Here is a 22117-nt window from a genome sequence, read left to right on the forward strand (position 1 = left end):
GTCTGACCCAGTTAGAACATGGCCTGAGAACCCCAGCAGAGCTTGCAGGCTGGGGAGGGGAGCTGTCCCTGAGCAAATGGGAATTCCACTGTAGCTGACTGACTTATTACCTGCTACTACCTTTCTCAGGGTCAGGTATTGGGGGAAGACACCACTTGGTGTTCTAACCTGCACCGTGATCTTAGCTGTTGGTTTGCTTTAGTCCGTTGGCTTCCCTCTCACTATGACTGAGCATTGCCTCTTTCTCTATTTTGGTGCCTCATAGTTGGCTGCTGACCCAGACCCCAATGTGAAAAGTGGATCTGAACTCCTAGACCGACTCTTAAAGGTATTTCTACTTTGTCCCTCTTTTATTTTTAGAATTTATTCTTCTGTGTAGAGTAGAAATTCTGGCATTGAAAAATGTTTTTTTCTCGTTTAAATTTTATATATACATATAGTACATGCATATGTATTAAAGCTTACTGCTTGGTATGCAGTTTCCATGACAAGTATATAGAGCTGTGTCATTACCACAGTCAAAATTCAGAATTGTGCCATCCCTCTAAATGAAAATCTTCTGGGTTTTTTGTGGGGGGGGTCTATTTTTTTTATGCCTGCATGAAAATCTTCTGTTTTGGGGGGGGGGTCTATTTTATTACTTTATGTGTATAGCTTTGCCTGCATGTATGTCTGTGCACCACCTATGTGCCTGATCACTGCAGAGATGACCAGAGGGTATCATATCCCCTGGAACTAGAGTTACAGCTGGTTGTGAGCTACCATGTGGGTGCTGAGAATTATACCTAGGTCCTCAAGAACAGCAGCCAGCGCTCTTAACTGCTGAGCCAGCTCTCCAGCCCAGAATCTTCTGTCTTAATACCCCAGCCAGAGCAATGAAGTTGAGCTTCCACCCCAGCCTCCCATGACAGGATGCTGGGCTCTACCCCAGACTTCAGAGTATGGTTTTGCCTTTCATTTAGGTCTCTTGACTTTTTTCTCCTCACCATCCTTCATTTTGTTTGGCTTTGAGTTTGTGACAATACCAATTCTCCAGGGACCTCTCCTACCTGGCCCTGGTTCTGCCATCCCCCTCCATGGTTCCCTGACTCTCAAGTCAGCCTAGGGCCAGCAGCACAGCAGGCTAAGCTCTGGTTCTTCATAGCCCTCACTTCTTTGACCCACAGGACATTGTAACAGAAAGCAACAAGTTTGACCTGGTCGGCTTCATTCCCCTTTTGCGGGAGAGGATTTACTCTAACAACCAATATGCCCGGCAGTTCATCATCTCTTGGGTAAGGTCCAGTCCTTGATAGGTTCTTCTAGCTACCAGGAGTCTCTGGTAGAGTCACATGCGCTCTGACACACAAAGTGTTTCCTTGGGCTAAGAGATGCCGTCTTGTGTATCCCCCAATAACCTTTAAAAACCTCGTCACCAAAAACGCTGTGGGCTGGGCAGGGCATAGTGGGACTTAATCCCAGCACTTAAGAGGCAGAAACAGGCAAATCTCTGTGAGTTCAAGGCCAGTCTGGTCTATAAAGCAAGTTCCAGGCCAGTTAGGACCACACAGTGAGACCCTGTCTCAAAAAACAAAGCAACAAAAGCACTTTGTCCAGTGTTGTCTCCACTGCCTGTCCTGTTTGCCCCTGAAGAGATGAGATTCTTTCCTTGTCCTAGAAAATGCCCAGGATCTCTGAAGTCCATAGTGCTGCATCCAGCAGCTCCACCTTTGCAAGCCTGCTAGCTTCATCCAGCCTTCCCCCATCAATTCCCCTCTCCCCAGCATCCAAATAATCTTAGAGTCAAACTCCCTATTCCTTGCACATTGAGCAGAAAAATGATGGCTGCCAGCACCATCCACCGTAGGTACCTGCATTGCCATGACACAGGCCTCTAGTCCTTTTCACTCTTCCCAGGGGAAGAGATTAGGAGACGGCTCCACACCTGAGCCAGGTCTCCCAGCTCTCCCTCTCACCACCCTCCTCCATCAGATCCTGGTTCTGGTGTCGGTGCCGGACATTAACCTGCTGGATTACCTGCCGGAGATCTTGGATGGGCTCTTCCAGATCCTGGGTGACAATGGCAAAGAGATTCGAAAAATGTGAGTGGGGGAAGGAGCAGGAAGCTGCCACTCAATAGAATCCCTCTGGGTGCCCATTGTCACATGCAACACCATGTTCTGGTGACCAAGACACACCCTTTACTTCTCATATCCTTCCCCATGGAGGAGTAGAGAGCTCACCTTCCCTTCTCTGCTCGGTGTCCTGACAAGTGTAGGGATGTGACCCAGAGCAGGAATGAGCTGAGATGCTAGCTCATTCCTCCTTTTCTCATTGGTAGGTGTGAGGTGGTTCTTGGAGAATTCTTGAAAGAAATTAAGAAGAACCCCTCCAGTGTGAAGTTTGCTGAGATGGCCAACATCCTGGTGATCCACTGCCAGACCACAGGTGAGTATTTGGAGTCCCTATAATCACTGCTGTCTCCTCAGAAGCCCATCTCTCATATGCAAGCTTCAGTATGTGACAAAAGGGAGCCCAGGTGGGAAAGGCACTGTGCCTCTGTACCTGGAACCTGTAGAGTGATGGGTTTGGGTAAGAAAAGAGATCTGGATTCTTTTTTAACAAACACCTTTACCTGCTCTGAAGCTCTTGTGGATATGCTTTGCCTTGGGTAAAGGTAGGGTCCTTAGAGGTCAGAAAGGCCTTTCCCTCGCCACCTATTGGTTATCAGACCACGGTGAAACAGTCACAGCGACAGCTTCCTGTTACTGGCCATGAACCTACAGGTCAGCTGGGTGGTTTTGTTCCCAAGGCCAGGCTGCACCATATCATGCCCCTGAAGCCAGGTATAGGGTCAGTTGGAGCCAAGTGGTCTGTGATGGTCTCATGCACATCTGACCCTTGACTAGCATAGGGTGATGGGGCATCAGGAGGGTTCCAAGAGAGATAGGACATGGATAGGACATGATTTCTATGTTTGAACCAGTGACACCATCACCATAACTGCAAGCTGTTGGCCAGAGAAGCCAGTTTTGTGGATCTAAGGATAGGAAAATGAATTCCACTTAGAAATGAAGCACAAGTCATAGTGCAGTGGGGCATGGATCCAGGGAGGGTAGGGCACCATGGCTGTTTTTCAAGTCCAGCACAACATTGCCGAACTCTCTTAACCTGTGGACTAACCTTCAGAAGGCAGAGAGCCCAAGAAGTATTGTATTCACATAGCTAGGAGCAGTCAAGCCCCTGGTGCGTCCGTCTCCAGGCCTAGACTTTGTGCATGGTAGTTGGGAGGGAACTCTCCAATGCAAGTGCCAGCCCCTCTAGAAGCCACCAATTCCCCTTCCAGACGACCTGATTCAGCTGACAGCCATGTGCTGGATGCGGGAGTTCATCCAGTTGGCAGGCCGGGTAATGCTGCCCTACTCCTCTGGAATCCTGACTGCGGTCCTGCCCTGCTTGGCCTATGATGACCGCAAGAAAAGTATCCTTTACTCTGGAGAGGGGAACTGTGAAGTGGAGTGACCCTGAGTGGGAAGGGGTTCCCTTAGGCTCCTTCACTTCTCCAAATGGTCTAGCATTAGGAAGCAGGAGATAGAGCTGAGTGTGGGTTAGGAAAGTAAAGGACACAGGGCTACTGCTGACTGTCCCCAGTCCTCACCTGCTTACTTCCAGATAGGAAAGAGCAATCCCATGTACCGAGGTTTCACCCTGTGAGCTCATTCTGCTGCACCTTGGGTGGGAAAGATCCCAGTGGAGGAGGGCTCACCTGTGAGAAGAAGAGCATCTCACAAGGGTGCATATGGCAAGGAAGACCATGACCAGGAAGACTGGTAGCCTCAGGCTTCAGGAGTGGTTTGCCTGGAGGAGCTCCTTACATCAGTGGACAGGCATCAAGGAGGTGGCCAATGTGTGTAACCAGAGCCTGATGAAGCTGGTCACTCCCGAGGATGATGAACCAGATGAGCCAAAGCCTGTAGCACAGAGGCAGACAGAACCCAACCCTGAGGACTCCCTGCCAAAGCAGGAGGGGACAGAGAGTGGTGAGTACCCTGAGTCAGAGTCTTGACTTTTGCTGCTGGGCAAACAAGTCCTGGAACTAAACTTGTAGTATCATTGTTGACTGGTTCTGGTACCTGTCTGGTGAAGCAGGTACTTTGTTAGCCCCGTCCTTCAGGTTCTGACAGCTGCCCCTAGAGTCCATGCTCTTCACCCTTCTGCCTCAAAGACCATTACACAAACTCCTCCTGGGTTTAGCCACTGTCAAGTCACTGTTGGGAACACGGCAGGAGCACCACGCTGTGCATTTCATTTGCTTCTTGGCATCTGGCCCTCCCTGTGCTAGCCATTCTCAGGGAGGATGGGTCAGGAAAATGCTAGTTTATTAATACTGGCATTTCTACTGCACTAGTCAGTGCCTTTAAACAGTCCTTTCAAAGGCTTTCTTTACATTGTTTCCGTGATTATTTGGAAAATAAAGAAAACCATTTTTTATGTTGATTGGAGATAGAGTTTGCCCTCCAGGACCTTTGTCCTCAGTGTCTCTGACCATCTTTTGAGGGGTGGGTAGAGAATGTCTTCCTTTTCAGTGAGTCAGAGAGTAAATGGATGCAAAACTTGTGCAGAGTCCACGGGTGACAGAGCAGGATCTGGAACCTGCAGCTGGAGCCAAAAGAGCCACCATAGTCATAGTGTGTGCTGTTCCTTCCTTGTGGGAACAACAGACAGCCTTACTCACATCCCAGGGCTTCCTTCTGTGGGTTTGGCTGGTAGAGTATCTGCATTGGGTATCAGGTTTCAGCTGTGCCATCACCAAAGGCAGAACAGCACACAGCTGGTGTGTGGTTCATTGGCAAAGTTCTCACCCACCATGAGAGAGACTGGAGCTTGGTTATGGCCAGTGCAGTAGCTTGAGCACTTTTAAGAGCTCCTGGAAAGAGGAAATTTAGGTAAGTTAATGCACACCTTGCACAGGAAAAGCTCTTTTTAGAGACCTGACGGCTCAGTAATAGACTGTGAACTTACTGGTGTGCAAGCTTTTTATTTTGCTTCCCTTGTTTTATGGTTCTCATTTTAGACGATTTGCACAGTAGGGGAAAGCTGCGAAATGGCAGGATTGCCTGCACCGAAGATAAGCAATGTCATATTTGGGGCATATCTTTTATATTTTTAACATACACACATAATTAAAATGATGTGTCAGTCCACATCTTGTTTTTTGTGTTGAATAACTTTCTCTTCCTTGTATTTGCATGGCTTTCTTCTGACTTGACAAGGAAATTAGTGTCTCTGAATCCCCGTCAGCAAGTGGAATAGTGGTTGCTTAGACCAAGGAGGAAATGATCCTGGGTCTGCTTGGGACAGATCCTGGTTTCTCTGGGGATGGTGGAAATATTCTAGAATTAAATAGGGTAGTGGCTGTACACCTTTGTGATTGTATTTAGAGCCACCCAATTATATACTTTAAAATGGCAAAGTTGTGTTAAACACAATTTTGTGGTGTGAGTTGTATTTCAGTGACTGTGTATGAGGAGTTGGCAGCTGTGCCCCTCCCTGTTTGCTTCTGTGGCAGCAGTGAGTTCCCTGTAGAGGAGCTGATCCACTCTGTGGGTCATGGCAGCAGCTAAAAAGCTCTCTGTGAGCTGGAGCGTTGGTGGTTCAATGGTAGAATTCTCCCTGCCATGTGGGAGGCCCAGGTTTGATTCCCAGCCAATGCAGAGTCTTTATCCTTTTAACTAGTTCTTCAAAGCCTTCTCCAAGTAGCTGTCTGCTCAAGGGAGCATTACCCTAAACCAGGGTACATATCAGCAGTTTGGCCTGGGTTTTATTACTCATAAACAGCATTGTAAGAAATGAACAGCACACTTTATAGTATTTTCTAGAAACAGGAATGTCTCACTTGACAGCTAAACATTTATTCTCAGCCTTTCTCAGCTTATAACTAATCATAATCTTTTCCAGAATGCTCAAGACAGAGTCCTAGCAAGTCACTAGACAGATGATCCAGTCAGGCAGTGGGCAAGCTTGTCCCATCCTTTCCCAACCATCATCTGCTCCTGTTACTCTGGGCAGGACCAGGTGACTGCCGTAGGCACCTCCTACTTGGTCTTCCTATTTTAGTCTCTCTTCCATGCTTCACCAGTGATGCAGCATGCACCACATATGCAACACAGTAGCATGCTCCTCATGGTGCACCTTCAGACAGGCCCCTTTGTATGTGTGCATGTATCAAACAGGCATGCATAGACCCAACCCTCGAGCTCATTCTTCCTCCCCAAACCACAAAGCCTCCAATCAGGCCTACCCCTCCTCTGTACCTTCTGCCCCAAGTCCTGTCCACCTGCAGCTCCCCGTCAGCTCTGCCATTTATGGGATATTCAGTGCAAAATCCTTTCCATGACTCTGAGTCCTTGCAGCACTCAATATGCCTGGCCTGACCCCCCCCCATTCACCTCCCAAAAAACCCTAGTGTCTTGGGTGTCACAGCACTGATTCTGGCATTTAAACAACCTGCTTAGAAGCCCTAGCTCAGCCCTCTTCACCTCTTTTGCCCTCAACTGTTCAGCCTTTCTTCAGTCTCAGCTTCTCTAGCTTCCACACCTGGCTTTGCTGCTTAGCCTTTCCAGCACTAGTTTCTTTACTTGTTGAGTGGGGTAACCTTTGTCACCTAACCTATGAGGTAGCTGTGAGTTTCAGAATCATTTTTTTTGTTTTGTTTTTTGTTTTTTTGCTTGTGTGACAAATGCTATTCACAGCAGGAGCATTGTTTTAACATGGACACTCTCTGACTTAAATGAGGTTGCAGTCACAGACCCAATGGCTGAAAATATTGTGAGTCAAAAATGCATCTGAACACATTTAGAACACCTGCATCAGCCTACAGTTGGCAAAAGTCATTTATCACAAAGCCTGTTGGAAGGGTTCTGTGTAGTTTTGTGAACTCTGTACTGAAGACACAACACACAGTTGTTGCATGAACACCACCTTTGCAGCATGAGGAAGTTAAGTCAAAAGTCTGCCAGAACCGTTGTAAGTCAGAGCATGGCTATGTCTTCCCATAGCAAGCCCCTCAGCTGGGGCTTCTCCTAGTGGATTTGAAATGAGGACGTGATAAGAGAGAAGGGAAGCTATACAGAGGATCTCCAGTAGAGAGTGGCCGCCCCGCTCTGCATGGAGTACAATCCACCTGTTTGCAAAGCTGACTCTTGGCAGGATTTGTCAGCACTGTCTATGGACCCTGCAAGTACGGCACATCAGGCACAGATCTGCCTGTAAAGACAGCTACAGAGCGGGGAGTACAGTGACACCAGGGTAGGGTGCATGGGACAATACCCAGGCCCAGGGGAGGGCGCACTTGCAGCGGGCAGGCCCAGCTTCCCAGAGGTCTTGAAACAGCATGGTTTTCCATTCTGATTATAAAGGAAACATGTGCTGCCTGAAAAGTTGTTAGAAGGACAGCACTGATACACAAATTAATTAATTAATTAGTTCATGAAGACTAGGCACAAACCCTCATATCAGAGCTGGACAAGGCACCCTAGTAGGAGGAAAGGATCCCAAGAGCAGACAAAAGAGTCAAAGACACCCCCTACTCCCACTGGTAGGAGTCCCACAAGAACACCAAGCTATACAATCATAGGTATATGCAGAGGCCCTAGCTCAGACCCATACAGCATCTGTCTTTGTTGCCTCAGTCTCTGTGAGGTCCTGTGAACCCTGCTTAGTTGATTCTGTGGGCCGTGTTCTCATGGTGTCCTCAACTCCTCTGACTCCTACAGTCCTTCCTCCTCCTCTTCTCTGGGGTTCCCCTGGCTGTGGATCTCTGCATCTGTTCCCATCAGCTACTGGAGGAAGCCTCTGATGTTGCTTGGACTAGGTACCTATGTATGAGTATAGCAGAATATCATTAGGAATCATTTTGTTTACTTTTTTTTTTTTGGCCAGTCATTATTTGGTCCTCTTCTGGGTCTCTGGGCCATCCAGCTTCCAGTTCCTGGCCATCCAGGCAGTGTCGGGCATGGGCTCCCTATCATAGCATGCACCTCAAATTGAGCCAGTCATTGGCTGGCCGCTCCCACAAGTTCTGTGCCACCATTTCCCCAGTTCATCTTGCGGACAGGACAAATTGTAGGTCCAAGGTTTTGTGGTGGGTTGATGTCCCAGTCCTACCATTGGGAGCCTAGCCTGCTGTTCTGACTGGTTTTGTGTGTCAGTTGACACTAACTAGAGTCACCTGAGAAGAAGGGGTCTCAGTTGAGGAAATGACTTGATGAGATCCAGCCGTCAGGGATCCCACCCTGTTTGAGTTTCTGTTCTGACTTCTTCAGTGATGAACAGCGGTACTGAATTGTCAGCCAAATAAACCCTTTTCTCCCCAACTTGCTTTTTGGTTGTGGTGTTTTGTCACGGCAACAGAAACCCTAACTAAGAGCCCAGCTTTATTCAGTATAGCACTGGAATTCTTCATTAGCCTGGCTATAGAGGATGGCCAATTCAGGCTCCGAGTCCCCCATTACCAGGAGAGTTCGCTAGGGTCACTCTCAGTTTCCAGGGAGTTTCAATTGCACTAGGTTTCTACATCACCCCCAAATGTCCCCCAGTTCCAGGCATATTTCCCAGTATTCTCTCCCTCCATCCCTCCCATCTCCCCACCTGATCATCCTGTTCCCATCCCTGCCTGCCCCAAATTCATCTGCAAAATCTATTCTGTTTTCCTGTTCCCAGGGAGATCCATGCATTCCCCCCTTGAGCCCTCCTTCTTACTTAGCCTCTGGATCTGTGGATTGATTGTAGCATTACTATCCTTTACTTAAGAGATAATGTCCACTTATCAATGAGCACATCCCATGTTTGTCTTTCTGGGTCTAGGTTACCTCACTCAGAATGATTTTTTTCTAGTTCCATCCATTTGCCTGCAAATATGATGTTATTGTTTTTAACAGCTGTGTAATACTCCATTATGTAAATGTACTATATTTTCTTTGTCCATTCTTCAGTCAAGGGGCATCTAGGTTGTTTCCAGTTGTAATAAAGCTGCAATGTAAATGGTTGAGCAAGTGTCCTTGTGGTAGGATGGAGCATCCTTTGGGTGTATGCCCAAGAGTGGTATAGCTAGTTCTTGAGGTAGATCGACTCACAAGTTTCTAAGAACCTGCCATATTGATTTCCATAGTGGCTATACTCCCACCAGCAGTGGAGGAATTTTCCCCTTATTCTACATCCTCGCCAACATGAGCTGTCACTTGTGTTTTGAGCTTAGCCATTCTGACTGGTGTAAGATGAAATCTCAAAGTAGTTTTGATTTGCATTTCCCTGATGTCTAAGAATGTTGAACAGTTCTTTAAGTGTTTCTCAGCCATTTGTGGTTTCTCTGTTGAGAATTCTCCATTTAGATCTGTATACCATTTTTTAATTGGATTATTTGGTTTGTTAATGTCTAGTTTCTTACTTTTTTTTTAATATTAGCCCACTGTCAGATGTGGAGTTGGTTAAAATCTTTTCCCATTCTGTAGGCTGTCATTTTGTCCTCTTGAAGGTGTCCTTTTTGCTTTAAAAAAGCTTTTCAATTTCATGATAGTTGTTTTTAGTGCTTGTGGCATCGGTGTTCTGTTCAGGAAGTCTCCTGTGCCAGTGTGTCCAAAGCTCTTCCCCACTTTCTCTTATATTAGGGTCAGTGTATCTGGTTTTATATTGAGGTATTTGATTCTCTTGGACTTGAATTTTGTGCAGGTTGATAGTTATGGATCAGTTGGCATTCTTTTACATGCTGACTTCCAATTGGACCAGCACCATTTGTTAAAAACGTTTTCTTTTTTCCATTGTGTATTTCTGGCTTCTTTATAAAAAAAAAAAAATCAAGTGTCCACAGGTGTGTGGATTTATGTTTGGGTCTTCAAGTCAATTCCATTGATTAATCTCTCTGTTTTTATGCCAGTACTGTGGTTTTTATTACTATAGCTCTGCAGTATAACTTGAAATGGGGGTGGTGATTCCTCCAGATGTTCTTTTATCCGACAGGATTGTTTTAGCTAGCCTGGGTTTTTTGTTTTTCCATATGAAGTTGAGTATTGCCCTTGTACGGTCTGTGAAGAATTATGTTGGAATTTTGATTGGGATTGTGTTAAGTCTGTAGGTTGTTTTTGGTAAGATGACCATTTTTACTTTGTTAATTCTACCAATCCATGAGCATGGGAGGTATTTTCATCGTCTGATATCATCTTCAGATTTTTGCTTCAAAGACTTGAAGTTTTTGTCATACAAGTCTTTCATTTGCTTGGTTAGAGTTACTCCAAGATTTTTGTTTTGTTTTGTTCTGTTTTTCAAGACAAGGTTTCTCTGTGTAACAGCCTTAGCTGTCCTGGAACTAGCTCTTATAGACCAAGCTGGCCTCAAACCACCTGCCTCTGCCTCCTGAGTGCTAGGATTAAAGACGTGCACCATCAACACCAGGCTTACTCCAAGATATTTTATATTATTTGCAGCTATTATGAAGGGTATTGTTTTCCTGATTTCTTTCTCAGCCCATTTGTCATTTGTGTATAGGATGGCTACTGATTTTTATTTTTTAATTAATCTTATATCTATCCACTTCACTGAAGGTGTTTATCAACTATAGGAGTTTCCTGGTAAATTTTTGGGATTATTGATGTATACTATCATATCATCTGCAAATAGCGATACTTTGACTTCTTCCTTTCCGGTTTGTATCCACTTGATCTCATTCAGTTGTCTTATTGCTCCAGCTAGAACTTCGAGTACTATATTGAATAGATATGGAGAGAATGAACAGCCTTGTCTTGTTCTAGATTTTAGTGGAATTGCTTTGAGTTTCTCTCCATTTAATTTGACGTTGGCTGTCAGTTTGCTGTAAATTGCCTTTATTATATTTAGTTATATCCCTCGTATCCCTAATCTCTCCAACTTTTTTATGCTTTGTTTTATGTGTGTGTTTTGCTTGCATGTATGTTTGTGTATCGTGATGTGGGAGTGATTTCTTATTAATAAAGAAACTGCCTAGACCCATTTGATAGGCCAACCCTTAGGTAAGCAGAGTAAACAGAACAGAATGCTGGGAGAAAGAAGCTGAGTCAGGAGTCGCCATGATTCTCCCACTCCAGACAGACGCAGGTTAAGATCATTCCTGGTAAGCCAGCTCGTGGGCTACACAGATTAATAGAAATGGGTTAGATCGATATGTAAGAGCTAGCCAATAAGAAACTGAAACTAATGGGTCAGGCAGTGTTTAAAAGAATACAGTTTCCGTGTAATTATTTCGGGTAAAGCTCGGACGGCCGGGTGCTGGGGACGCAGCCCGCTGCTCCTATTACAACAGTATTGCACTTGTACCTGGTACCTGTGGAGTCCGGAAGAGGGCATTTTATTCCCTGGAACTGGAGTTACAGACAGTTGTAAACTGCCATGTGGGTGCTGGGAATTGAACCTAGGTCCTCGACAAGAGCAACAAGTGTTTTTAATTTAACTACAGAACCTTCTCTCCAGCCTCTTGGTTTGTTTCTTTTTTCTTTTTTACTTTACTTTTCTTTTCTTTTCTTTTTCTTTTAGTTTTTAAGACAGGGTTTCTCTTTGTAACTTTAGCTGTCCTGGAACTCACTCTATAAACCAGGCTGGCCTCTAACTCATAGAGATCCATCTGCTTCTGCCTCCTGAATGCTGGGATTAAGACATGCACCACCACTGCCCAGCTTCTCTAAGACTTTTATCATGAGGGATGTTGGATTTTGTCAAAGACTTTTCAGCATCTAATGAGATGATCATGGTTTTTTTCCTTCCTGTTTGTTTATATTGTGGATTCTATTGGCTGATTTTTGTATATTGAACCACCCTGCATCTCTGGGATGAAGCCTGCTTGATCTTGGTGGATAATCTTTTAATATGTTCTTGAATTCGGTTTTCAAGTGTTTTATTGAGTATTTTTACATCTATGTTCATGAGGAAGATTGGTCTGTAATTGTCTTTCTTTGTTGAATCTTTTTTTTTAACTTTTTTTTTTTATTGAGAAAAGAGAAAAAAAAAAACAAATTTCCTCCTCCTCCCAGCCTCCCATTTCCCTCCCCCTCCTCCCACCCTTCTCCCCCTCCCCCCACTCCTCTCCCCCTCCCTCTCCAGCCCAAAGAGCAGTCAGATTTCCCTGCCCTGTGGTAAGTCCTAGGTCCTCCCCCCTCCGTGCATTTCTAGGAAGGTGAACATCCAAACTGGCTAGGCTCCCACAAAGCCAGCACATTACGTAGGTTCAAAACCCCGTGCCATTGTCCTTGGGTTCTCATCAGTCCTCATTGTTCACCATGCTCAGAGAGTCCAGTTTTATCCCATGCTTTTTCAGTCACAGTCCAGCTGGCCTTGGTGAGCTCCCAATAGATCAGCTCCACTGTCTCAGTGGGTGGGTGCTCCCCTCGTGGTCCCGACTTCTTTGCTCATGTTCTCCCTCCTTCTGCTCCTCATCGGGACCTTGGGAGCTCAGTCCAGTGCTCCAGTGTGGGTCTCTGTCTCTGTCTCCATCCATCACCAGATGAAGGTTCTATGATGATATGCAAGATATTCGTCAGTATTGCTCTAGGATAGGGTCATTTCAGGTTCCCCATCCTCAGCTGCCCAAGGAACTAACTGGGGACCTCGGCTTGGGTATCTGGGAGCCACTCTAGGTTCAAGTCTCTTGCCAACCCTAAGGTGGCTCCCTTAACTAAGAACCGTGCTTCCGTGCTCCCCCATCCAACCTTCCTTCATCCCAATCCTCCCCCTTTCCCAAGCTCCCCCCCCCCATTCTCCCCTTCTCCCTTTTCTCTCCCCATCTCCCCTTACCCCCATCCCACCCCACCCCCAAGATCTCAATTTTCTCCCCGGCAATTTTGTCTACTTCCCATAGTCAAGAGGACAACTATATGCTTTTCCTTTGGTTCACCTTCTTACTTAGCTTCTTTGGGATCACCAAGTGTAGACTCCGTGACCCTTGTTTATGGCTAGAAACCAATTATGAGTGAGTACATCCCATGTTCATCTTTTTGGCTCTGGGATACCTCACTCAGGATGGTGTTTTCTATTTCCATCCATTTGCATGCAAAATTTGAGAAGTCATTGTTTTTTAACGCAGCATAGTACTCTAATGTGTAGATATTCCACACTTTCTTCATCCATTCTTCCATTGAAGGGCATCTAGGTTGTTTCCAGGTTCTGGCTATTACAAATAATACTGCTATGAACATAGTTGAACAAATGCTCTTGTCATGTGATAGGGCATCTCTTGGGTATATTCCCAGGAGTGGTATTGCTGGGTCCAGGGGTAAGTTGATCCCAAATTTCCTGAGAAACCGAAACACCGATTTCCAAAGTGGTTGCACAAGATTGCATTCCCACCAGCAATGGATGAGTGTTCCCCTTCCTCCACAGCCTCTCCAGCAAAGGCTATCATTGGAGTTTTTTATTTTAGCCATTCTGACAGGTGTAAGATGATATCTCAAAGTTGTTTTGATTTGCATTTCCCTGATTGCTAAGGAGGTTGAGCATGACCTTAAGTGTCTTTTGGCCATTTGAACTTCCTCTGCTGAGAATTCTCTGTTCAGTTCAGTGCCCCATTTTTTAATTGGGTTAATTAGCATTTTAAAGTCTAGTTTCCTGAGTTCTCTATATATTTTGGAGATCAGACCTTTGTCTGTTGCGGGGTTGGTGAAGATCTTCTCCCAGTCAGTAGGTTGCCTATTTGTCTTGGTGACAGTGTCCTTTGCTTTACAGAAGCTTCTCAGTTTTAGTAGGTCCCATTTATTCAATGTTGCCCTTAAAGTCTGTGCTGTTGGGGTTACACATAGGAAGCGATCTCCTGTGCCCATCTCCTGTAGGGTACTTCCCACTTTCTCTTCTATCAGGTTCACTGTGTTCTGACTGATAGTGAGGTCTTTAATCCATTTGGACTTGAGTTTTGTGCATGGTGATAGATATGGGTCTATTTTCATTCTTCTACAGGTTGACATCCAGTTATGCCAGCACCATTTGTTAAAAATGCTTTCTTTCTTCCATTGTATACTTTTGGCTCCTTTATCAAAAATGAGGTGTTCATAGGTTTGTGGGTTAAAATTCGGGTCTTCTATACGATTCCATTGGTCAACTTCTCTGTTTTTATGCCAGTACCACACTGTTTTCATCACTGTAGCTCTGTAATAGAGTTTGAAGTCAGGGATGGTAATGCCTCCAGACAATCCTTTATTGTATAGGGTTATTTTGGCTATCCTGGGTTTTTTGTTTTTCCATATAAAGTTGATTATTGTCCTCTCAAGATCTGTGAAGAATTTTGATGGGACCCTGATGGGGATTGCATTGAATCTATAAATTGCCTTTGGTAGAATTGCCATATTTACTATGTTGATCCTCCCAATCCAAGAGCAAGGAAGGTCCTTCCATTTTCTGGTATACTCCTCAATTTCTTTCTTCAATGCCTTAAAGTTCTTGTCAAATAGATCTTTCACTTCCTTGGTTAGAGTTACCCCAAGATATTTTATGCTGTTTGTGGCTATTGTGAAAGGTGAAGCTTCTCTGATTTCCCTCTCTGCTTCCATATCCTTTGTGTATAAGAGGGCGACTGATTTTTTGGAGTTTATCTTGTATCCTGCCACATTACTAAAGCTGTTTATCAGCTGTAAAAGTTCTTTGGTGGAGTTTTTGGGGTCGCTTATGTACACTATCATATCATCTGCAAATAACGAAAGTTTAACTTCTTCCTTTCCAATTCGAATCCCTTTGATCCCCTTATGTTGTCTTATTGCTATTGCTAGAACTTCAAGTACTATATTGAAGAGGTATGGCGAGAGTGGACAGCCTTGTCGTGTTCCTGAGTTTAGTGGGATGGCTTTAAGTTTCTCTCCATTTAATTTAATGTTAGCTGTCGGCTTGCTGTATATAGCTTTTATTATATTTAGGTATGACCCTTGTATCCCTAATCTCTCCAATACTTTTATCATAAAGGGGTGTTGAATTTTGTCAAATGCTTTTTCAGCATCTAATGAAATGATCATATGGTTTTTTTCTTTCAGTTTATTTATATGCTGGATTACATTGATAGATTTTCGTATGTTGAACCAGCCCTGCATCCCTGGGATGAAGCCTACTTGATCATAATGGATAATTTTCCTAATGTGTTCTTGGATTCGGTTTGCCAGTATTTTGTTGAGGATTTTTGCATCGATGTTCATGAGTGAGATTGGTCTATAATTTTCTTTCTTGGTTGAGTCTTTGTGCGGTTTTGGTATCAGAGTAACTGTAGCTTCATAAAAGGAATTTGGCAATGACTCTTCTGTTTCTATATTGTGAAATACATTAAGGAGTATAGGTATTAGGTCTTCTTGGAAGTTCTGGTAGAATTCCGCATTGAAACCATCTGGTCCTGGGCTTTTTTTGGTAGGGAGGTTTTTGATAACCTCTTCTAATTCTTCGCGACTAACAGGTCTATTTAGATTGTTCACCTGGTCCTGGTTTAACTTTGGTATATGGTATTTATCTAAAAAAGTGTCCATTTCCTTTACATTTTCCAGTTTTGTGGCATATAGGCTTTTGTAGTAAGATCTAATGATTCTCTGAATTTCCTCTGTGTCTGTGGTTATGTCCCCCTTTTCATTTCTGATCTTATTAATTTGCAAATTCTCTCTCTGCCGTTTGATTAGTTTGGATAGGGGTTTGTCAATCTTGTTGATTTTCTCCAGAAACCAGCTTTTTGTTTCATTGATTCTTTGGATTGTTTTCTGTGTTTCTATTTTGTTGATTTCAGCCCTCAGTTTGATTATTTCCAGTCTTCTACTCCTCCTAGGTGAGTCTGCTTCTTTTTTTTCTAGAGCTTTCAGTTGGGCTGTTAAGTCTCCAATGTGAGCTTTCTCTGTTTTCTTTAAGTGGGCACTTAGTGCTATGAACTTTCCTCTTAGGACTGCTTTCATAGTGTCCCATAAGTTTAAGTATGTTGTTTCTTTATTTTCATTGAATTCCAGGAAGACTTTAATTTCTTTCTTAATTTCTTCCTTAATCCAGGTATGGTTCAGTAGTTGACTGTTCAGTTTCCATGAGTTTGTAGGCTTTTTGGGGGTAGCATTGTTGTTGAATTCTAACTTTAATCCATGGTGATCTGATAAGACACAGGTGGTTACTAATATTTTTTTGTAACTGTGGATGTTTGCTTTGTTACCGACTATGTGGTCGATTTTTGAGAAGGTTCCATGAGCTGCAGAGAAGAAGGTATATTCTTTCCTATTTGGGTGGAATGTTCTATAGATGTCTGTTAAGTCCATTTGATTCATTACCTCCATTAATTCTCTTATTTCTCTGTTAGGTTTCTGTCTGATTGACCTGTCCATTGGTGAGAGAGGAGTGTTGAAGTCTCCTACTATTAGTGTGTGCGGTTTGATGGCTGCCTTGAGTTTTAGCAATGTTTCTTTTATGTACGTGGGTGCTTTTAAATTAGGGGCATAGATGTTCAGAATTGAGACTTCATCCTGCTGAACTGTTCCTGTTATGATTATAAAATGCCCCTCTCCATCTCTTCTGATTGATTTAAGTTTGAAGTCAACTTTGTTAGAGATTAGTATGGCCACACCTGCTTGTTTCTTAGGTCCATTTGCTTGATAAGCCTTTTCCCAGCCCTTTACTCTGAGTAGGTGCCTGTCTTTGTGGTTGAGGTGTGTTTCTTGTAAACAGCAGAATGTTGGATCCTGTTTTCGTATCCAATCTCTTAGCCTGTGCCTTTTAATAGGTGAGTTGAGTCCATTGACATTAAGTGATATTAATGACCAGTGGATGTTAACTCCGGTCATTTTTTTAGTCGTAGAGTTTGTGTGTTTCCCTTCTTTGATTTGTGTTGGTGAAGGGTCTCTAGATGTCTGAGTTATTGTGGTCATTGTTGGACTCCTTGGTTAGTGATTTTCCTTCTATTACTTTCTGTAAGGCTGGATTTGTGGCTGCATATTGTTTAAATTTGTTTTTATCCTGGAAAATTTTATTTTCTCCATTTATAGTGAACGAAAGCTTGGCTGGGTATAGTAATCTGGGCTTGCATCCATGGTCTCTTAGTTTCTGAAGTACATCTATCCAGGACCTTCTGGCTTTCATGGTTTCCATGGAGAAGTCAGGTGTAAGTCTGATAGGTTTACCTTTATAAGTAATTTGGCCTTTTTCCTTTGCAGCTCTTAATATTCTTTCCTTATTCTGTATGCTTTGTGTTTTGATAATTATATGGCGAGGGGATGTTCTTTTTTGATCCAGTCTATTCGGTGTTCTGTATGCTTCTTGAACCTTCATAGGTATATCTTTCTTTAGGTTGGGAAAGTTTTCTTCTATAATTTTATTAAATATATTTTCTGGACCATTGAGCTGCACTTCTTCTCCTTCTTCTACTCCTATTATTCTTAGGTTTGGTCTTTTTATTGTGTCCCATATTTCCTGAATATTTTGTGATGAGAGTTTGTTGGACTTGCTGTTTTCTTTGATCAGAGTGTTTATTTTCTCTATGGTATCTTCAGAATCTGAGATTCTTTCTTCTATCTCTTGTATTCTGTTGGTTATGCTTGTTTCTGTAGACTCTGTTTGTTTACTTAAATTTTCCATGTCCAGCCGGCCCTCTGTTTGTGTTTTCTTCTTTGCCTCCATTTCAGTTTTCACGTCTTGCACCGTTTCCATTATCTGTTTGATTGTTTTTCCTTGGTTTTCTAGGGTATCATTCATTGATTTATTCAGTTCTTCAAACTTTCTGTTATATTTCTCATCCATTTCTATAAGGGCATTTTTTACATGCTGTTTAAGGGCGTCAATCACTTTCATGAAGTCAACCTTTTCTACTTCTTCTTGATTAAGGTGTTCATGTCCTCCCGTTGTGAGGTCGCTGGTTTCTGGTGGCTTCATGTTGCTTTTCAGCTTGTTGGGCGAATTCTTGCCTTGGCGTCTACCCATCTCTTCTTCCAAATGCTCCCTTATGGATCTTCTTTACCGGATCAGGTCTCCTTGCCTACCCAATGCTGGATCTCCCCAACGTTGTCTCTCCCCAATGCTGGGTCTCCCCAAGCCTGGGTCTCCTGGCGCCGAGAGATCAGGCCTCCGTGCTGATGGGCAGGTGGCAAACAAAGCGCCTACCCTGCTTGGTGCAGGCAGGCCAAAGAAACAAAGGAACTCCCGCCTGCTTGGGTGCCCCGAGGATTCGGACCCAGTGCCCAGACAGGCTGGGCTGGGTGATGTTATGTGCAGAAAGAGGGCGGTGGGGCAAATTGGGGAGGGTTCTGGATGGAAGCTGGGTGGGCTAGGAAGAAAGAGGAGGTATGCAGGGAGTGGGGGCCCTGCCGAGATCTCAAGAAGGATAGGGGGCCAAGGAAGCTCTGAACTCCCCTTCCCGGGCTGGCGCCGCAGGGTCAGAAACTCACCCCAATGCTGGGTCTCCTGGCGCCTAGCTCTTTGTTGAATCTTTGTGTGGTTTGAATATCAGGGTGACTGTGGCCCCATAAAATGAATTTGGCAATGTCCTTTCTGTTTCTATTTTGTGTAATAATTTGAGGTGTATTGGTAATAGCTCTTCTTTGAAAGTCTGGTAGAATTCTGCACTAAAACAGTCTCACCCCGGACTTTTTTCTTTTTTATGGTTTTTCGAGGCAGGGTTTTCCTGTGCAGCTTTATTGCCTGTCCTGGAACTAGCTCTTGTAAACCAGGCTGGCCTCAAACTCACAGAGATCCGCTTCTCTCTGCCTCCTGAGGGCTGGGATTAAAGGCGTGCGCCACACTGCTGGGTGGTTGGAAAACTTAGTAGCTGCTTCTGTTTTCGTAGAGGTTATAAGTGTATTTAAATTGTTTATATGATCTTGATCTAACTTTGGTAAGTGGTATCCATCAAGAAAATTATCTATTTCTTTTAGATTTTTTCAGTTTTGTGGAGTGCAGGTTTTTAAAATATGACCTAATGATTCTTTGGATTTCTTTAGTGTCTGTTGTTAAGTCCACTTTTTCATTTTCTGATTTTGTTAATTTGAATATTCTCTCTCCTTTTAATTAGTTTGGATAAGGGTTTGTCTGTCTTGATTTTTCTCAAAATACCAACTCTTTGTTTCATTGTTCTCTTTGTTTATATTTTATTTTCTCAGTTTGATTATTTTCTGCCATCTACTCCTGGGTAAGCTTGCTTTTTTAATATATAGAGAGAGCTTTTAGGTATGCTGTTAAATTGCTAGTATGAGGTCTCCAGTTTCTTTATGTAGGCACTTAGTGCTATGAACTTCCCTTTTAGCATCGCTTTCATTGTGTCCCATAAGATTGGGTGTGTTTTGTTGAAAATATGTTCTGGGCCTTTGAGCTGGAATTCTTGTCCTTATTCCTATTTTTCTTTCTCTTTTGGTGGGGGGGTCCTTTTTTGTTTTTCGTTGTTGTTTGAGACAGGGTTTTACATTATAATCTTGGCTATCCTAGAACTCAACTCTGTAGACCAGGCTGGCCATGAACTTACGGAGATCCACCTGCCTCTGTCTTCCCAGTGTTGGGATTAAAGGCTGTACCACTACCAGCTGGCATAGTCTTATTATTCTTAGGTTCAGTCTTTTCATACTGTCCCAGATTTCCTGGATGTTTTGTGTCAGGAAGCTTCTAGATTTAACATTTTCTTTGACCGATGTACCTATTTCTTCTATCTTATCTTCTGTGCCTATGATTCTCTCTTCCATCTCTTATATTCTGTTAGTGATACTGTGTATATAGTTCCTGTAGCTTACCTAGAGTTTTCATTTCCAGGATTCCCTCAGTTTGTGTTTTCTTTATTGCTTCTATTTCCACTTTCAGGTCTTGAACAGTTTTATTTATTTTCTTCAACTGTTTGATTTTTTTTCTTAGCTTTCTTTTTTCATAATTTGTATTTTTTATTGATTTTTATTGAACTCTTCATTTTTCTCTGCTCCACTCCCTGCCTCTTCCCTCCCCTTCAACCCTCCCCCAAGGTCCCCATGTTCGCAATTTACTCAGGAGATCTTGTCTTTTTCTACTTCCCATGTAGATTAGATCTATGTATGTCTCTCTCAGTGTCCTCATTAGTTCTCCAGGATTATGATTTGTGGACTGGCTTTTTTTGCTTTATCTTTAAAAACCACTTATGAGTGAGTACATGTGATACTTGTCTTTCTGTGTCTGGGTTACCTCACTCAAAATGATGTTTTCTAGCTCCATCCATTTTCCTGCAAAATTCATGCTGTCGTTATTTTTTCTGCTGTGTAGTACTCCATCATGTAAATGTACCACATTGTCCTTATCCATTCTTGGGTCAAGGAGCATTTAGGTTGTTTCCAGGTTGTGGCTATGACAAACAAAGCTGCTATGAACATAGTTGGCACGATTGAGCATCTTTGGCTATATACCCAAAAGTGGTATTACTGGGTCTTGAGGAAGGTTGTTTCCTAATTTTCTGAGAAATCACCACACTGGCATCCGAAGGGGTTATACCAGCTTGCATTCCCACCAGCAATGCAGGAGTGTTCCCTTTTCCCCACAACCTCTCCAGCATAAGTTCTCATCAGTGTTTTTGATCTTGGCCATTCTTACAGGTGTAAGATGGAATCCCAGAGTTGTTTCAATTTGCATTTCTCTGATGACTAAGAATGTTGAACATTTCCTTAAGTGTCTTTCAGCCATTTTAGAGTCCTCCGTTGAGAGTTCTCTGTTTAGGTTTGTACTCCATTTTTTTTATTGGATTATTTGTTCTTTTGATGATCAATTTCTTGAGTTCTTTGTATATTTTGGAGATCAGACCTCTGTCTGATGTGGGGTTAGTGAAGATCTTTTCCCATTCTGTAGGCTGTCGTTTTGTCTTGTTGACCATGTCCTTTGCTTTACAGAAGCTTTTCAGTTTCAGGAGGTCCCATTTATTAATTGTTTCTCTCAGTGTCTGTGCTGCTAGGGTTATATTTAGGATGTGGTCTCCTGTGCCAATGCGTTCATGTATACTTCCCACTTTCTCTTCTATAAGGCTCAGTGCGGCTGGCTTTATGTTGAAGTCTTTGATCCATTTAGACTTGAGTTTTGTGCATGGTGATACATATGGGTCTATTTTCATTCTTCTACATGTTAATATCCAGATATGCCAGCACCACTTGTTAAATATGCTTTCTTTTTTTTCCATTTGATATTTTTTGCTTCTTTGTCAAAAATTACGTGGTTCGAAGGTGTGTGGATTAATATCTGGGTCTTTGATTCAGTTCCATTGGTCCTCCTGACTGTTCTTATGCCAATACCAGGCTGTTTTCAGTACTATAGCTCTGTATTAGAGTTTGAAGTCAGGGATTGTAATGCCTCCAGAAGTTCTTTTTTTTTTTTTTTAAGTTTCTTTTTTTTTTTTTTAAATATTTATTATGTATACAATATTCTGTCTGTATGCCTGCAGGCCAGAAGAGGCCACCAAACCCCATTACAGATGGTTGTGAGCCACCATGTGGTTGCTGGGAATTGAACTCAGGACCTTTGGAAGAGCAGGCAATGCTCTTAACCTCTGAGCCATCTCTCCAGCCCCAGAAGTTCTTTTATTGTGCAGGATTGTTTTGGCTATTCTGGGTTTTTTGCTTTTCCATATGAAGTTGAATACTGTTCTTTCGAGATCTGTGAAGAATATTGTTGGAATTTTGATGGGCATTGCATTGAATCTGTAGATTGCTTTTAGTAAGATTGCCATTTTCACTATGTTAATTCTACCTACCCAAGAGCATAGGAGATCTTTCTACTTTCTGGTGTCTTCTTCAATTTCTTTCTTCAAAGATTTAAAGTTCTTGTCATACAAGTCTTCCACTTGTTTGGTTAAAGCTATTCTGAGATTTTCTTAGCTTTCTTTAAGGAATTTATTCATTTCTTCTGTTTTTTTGTTTGTTTGTTTGGTTGGTTGGTTGGTTGGTTGGTTTTTCCTGGATTTCTTTAAGGAATTTTTTTTTCAGTTCCTCTTTAAGGACCTCTATAATCTTCATAAATTTGGTTTTAAGGTTGTTATCTTGGGCTTCAGCTATGTTGGACTATTCCTGCTTTCTATAGCAGGAGAATTGGGTTCTGTGGAGACATGTTGCCTGGGCTGTTGTTGATTGTGTTCTTTCACTGGCACCCAGGCATCTGGGTTTGGGGTAATTATAGGTCTTGGTACATACAGACTTCTTGG

General features: G+C 43.1%; 1 protein-coding gene across 1 annotated transcript in view; it reads left to right on the plus strand.

The window, feature by feature from the left end:
• Vac14 (VAC14 component of PIKFYVE complex) overlaps positions 1-22117 on the plus strand; it is a 116198-nt gene that overhangs the window by 14911 nt on the left and 79170 nt on the right. Inside the window, exons 4-9 of the mRNA XM_041650911.1 lie at positions 266-328; positions 1167-1274; positions 1972-2081; positions 2321-2427; positions 3326-3460; positions 3867-4019. Of these exons, the coding sequence (XP_041506845.1) occupies positions 266-328; positions 1167-1274; positions 1972-2081; positions 2321-2427; positions 3326-3460; positions 3867-4019 (676 nt within the window). The remainder of the gene's footprint in view (positions 1-265; positions 329-1166; positions 1275-1971; positions 2082-2320; positions 2428-3325; positions 3461-3866; positions 4020-22117) is intronic.

Source organism: Microtus oregoni, unplaced genomic scaffold, assembly GCF_018167655.1.
Source record: "Microtus oregoni isolate MIOR12 unplaced genomic scaffold, Mior012 000004F_ref0000308, whole genome shotgun sequence".
Lineage (NCBI taxonomy): Eukaryota > Metazoa > Chordata > Mammalia > Rodentia > Cricetidae > Microtus > Microtus oregoni.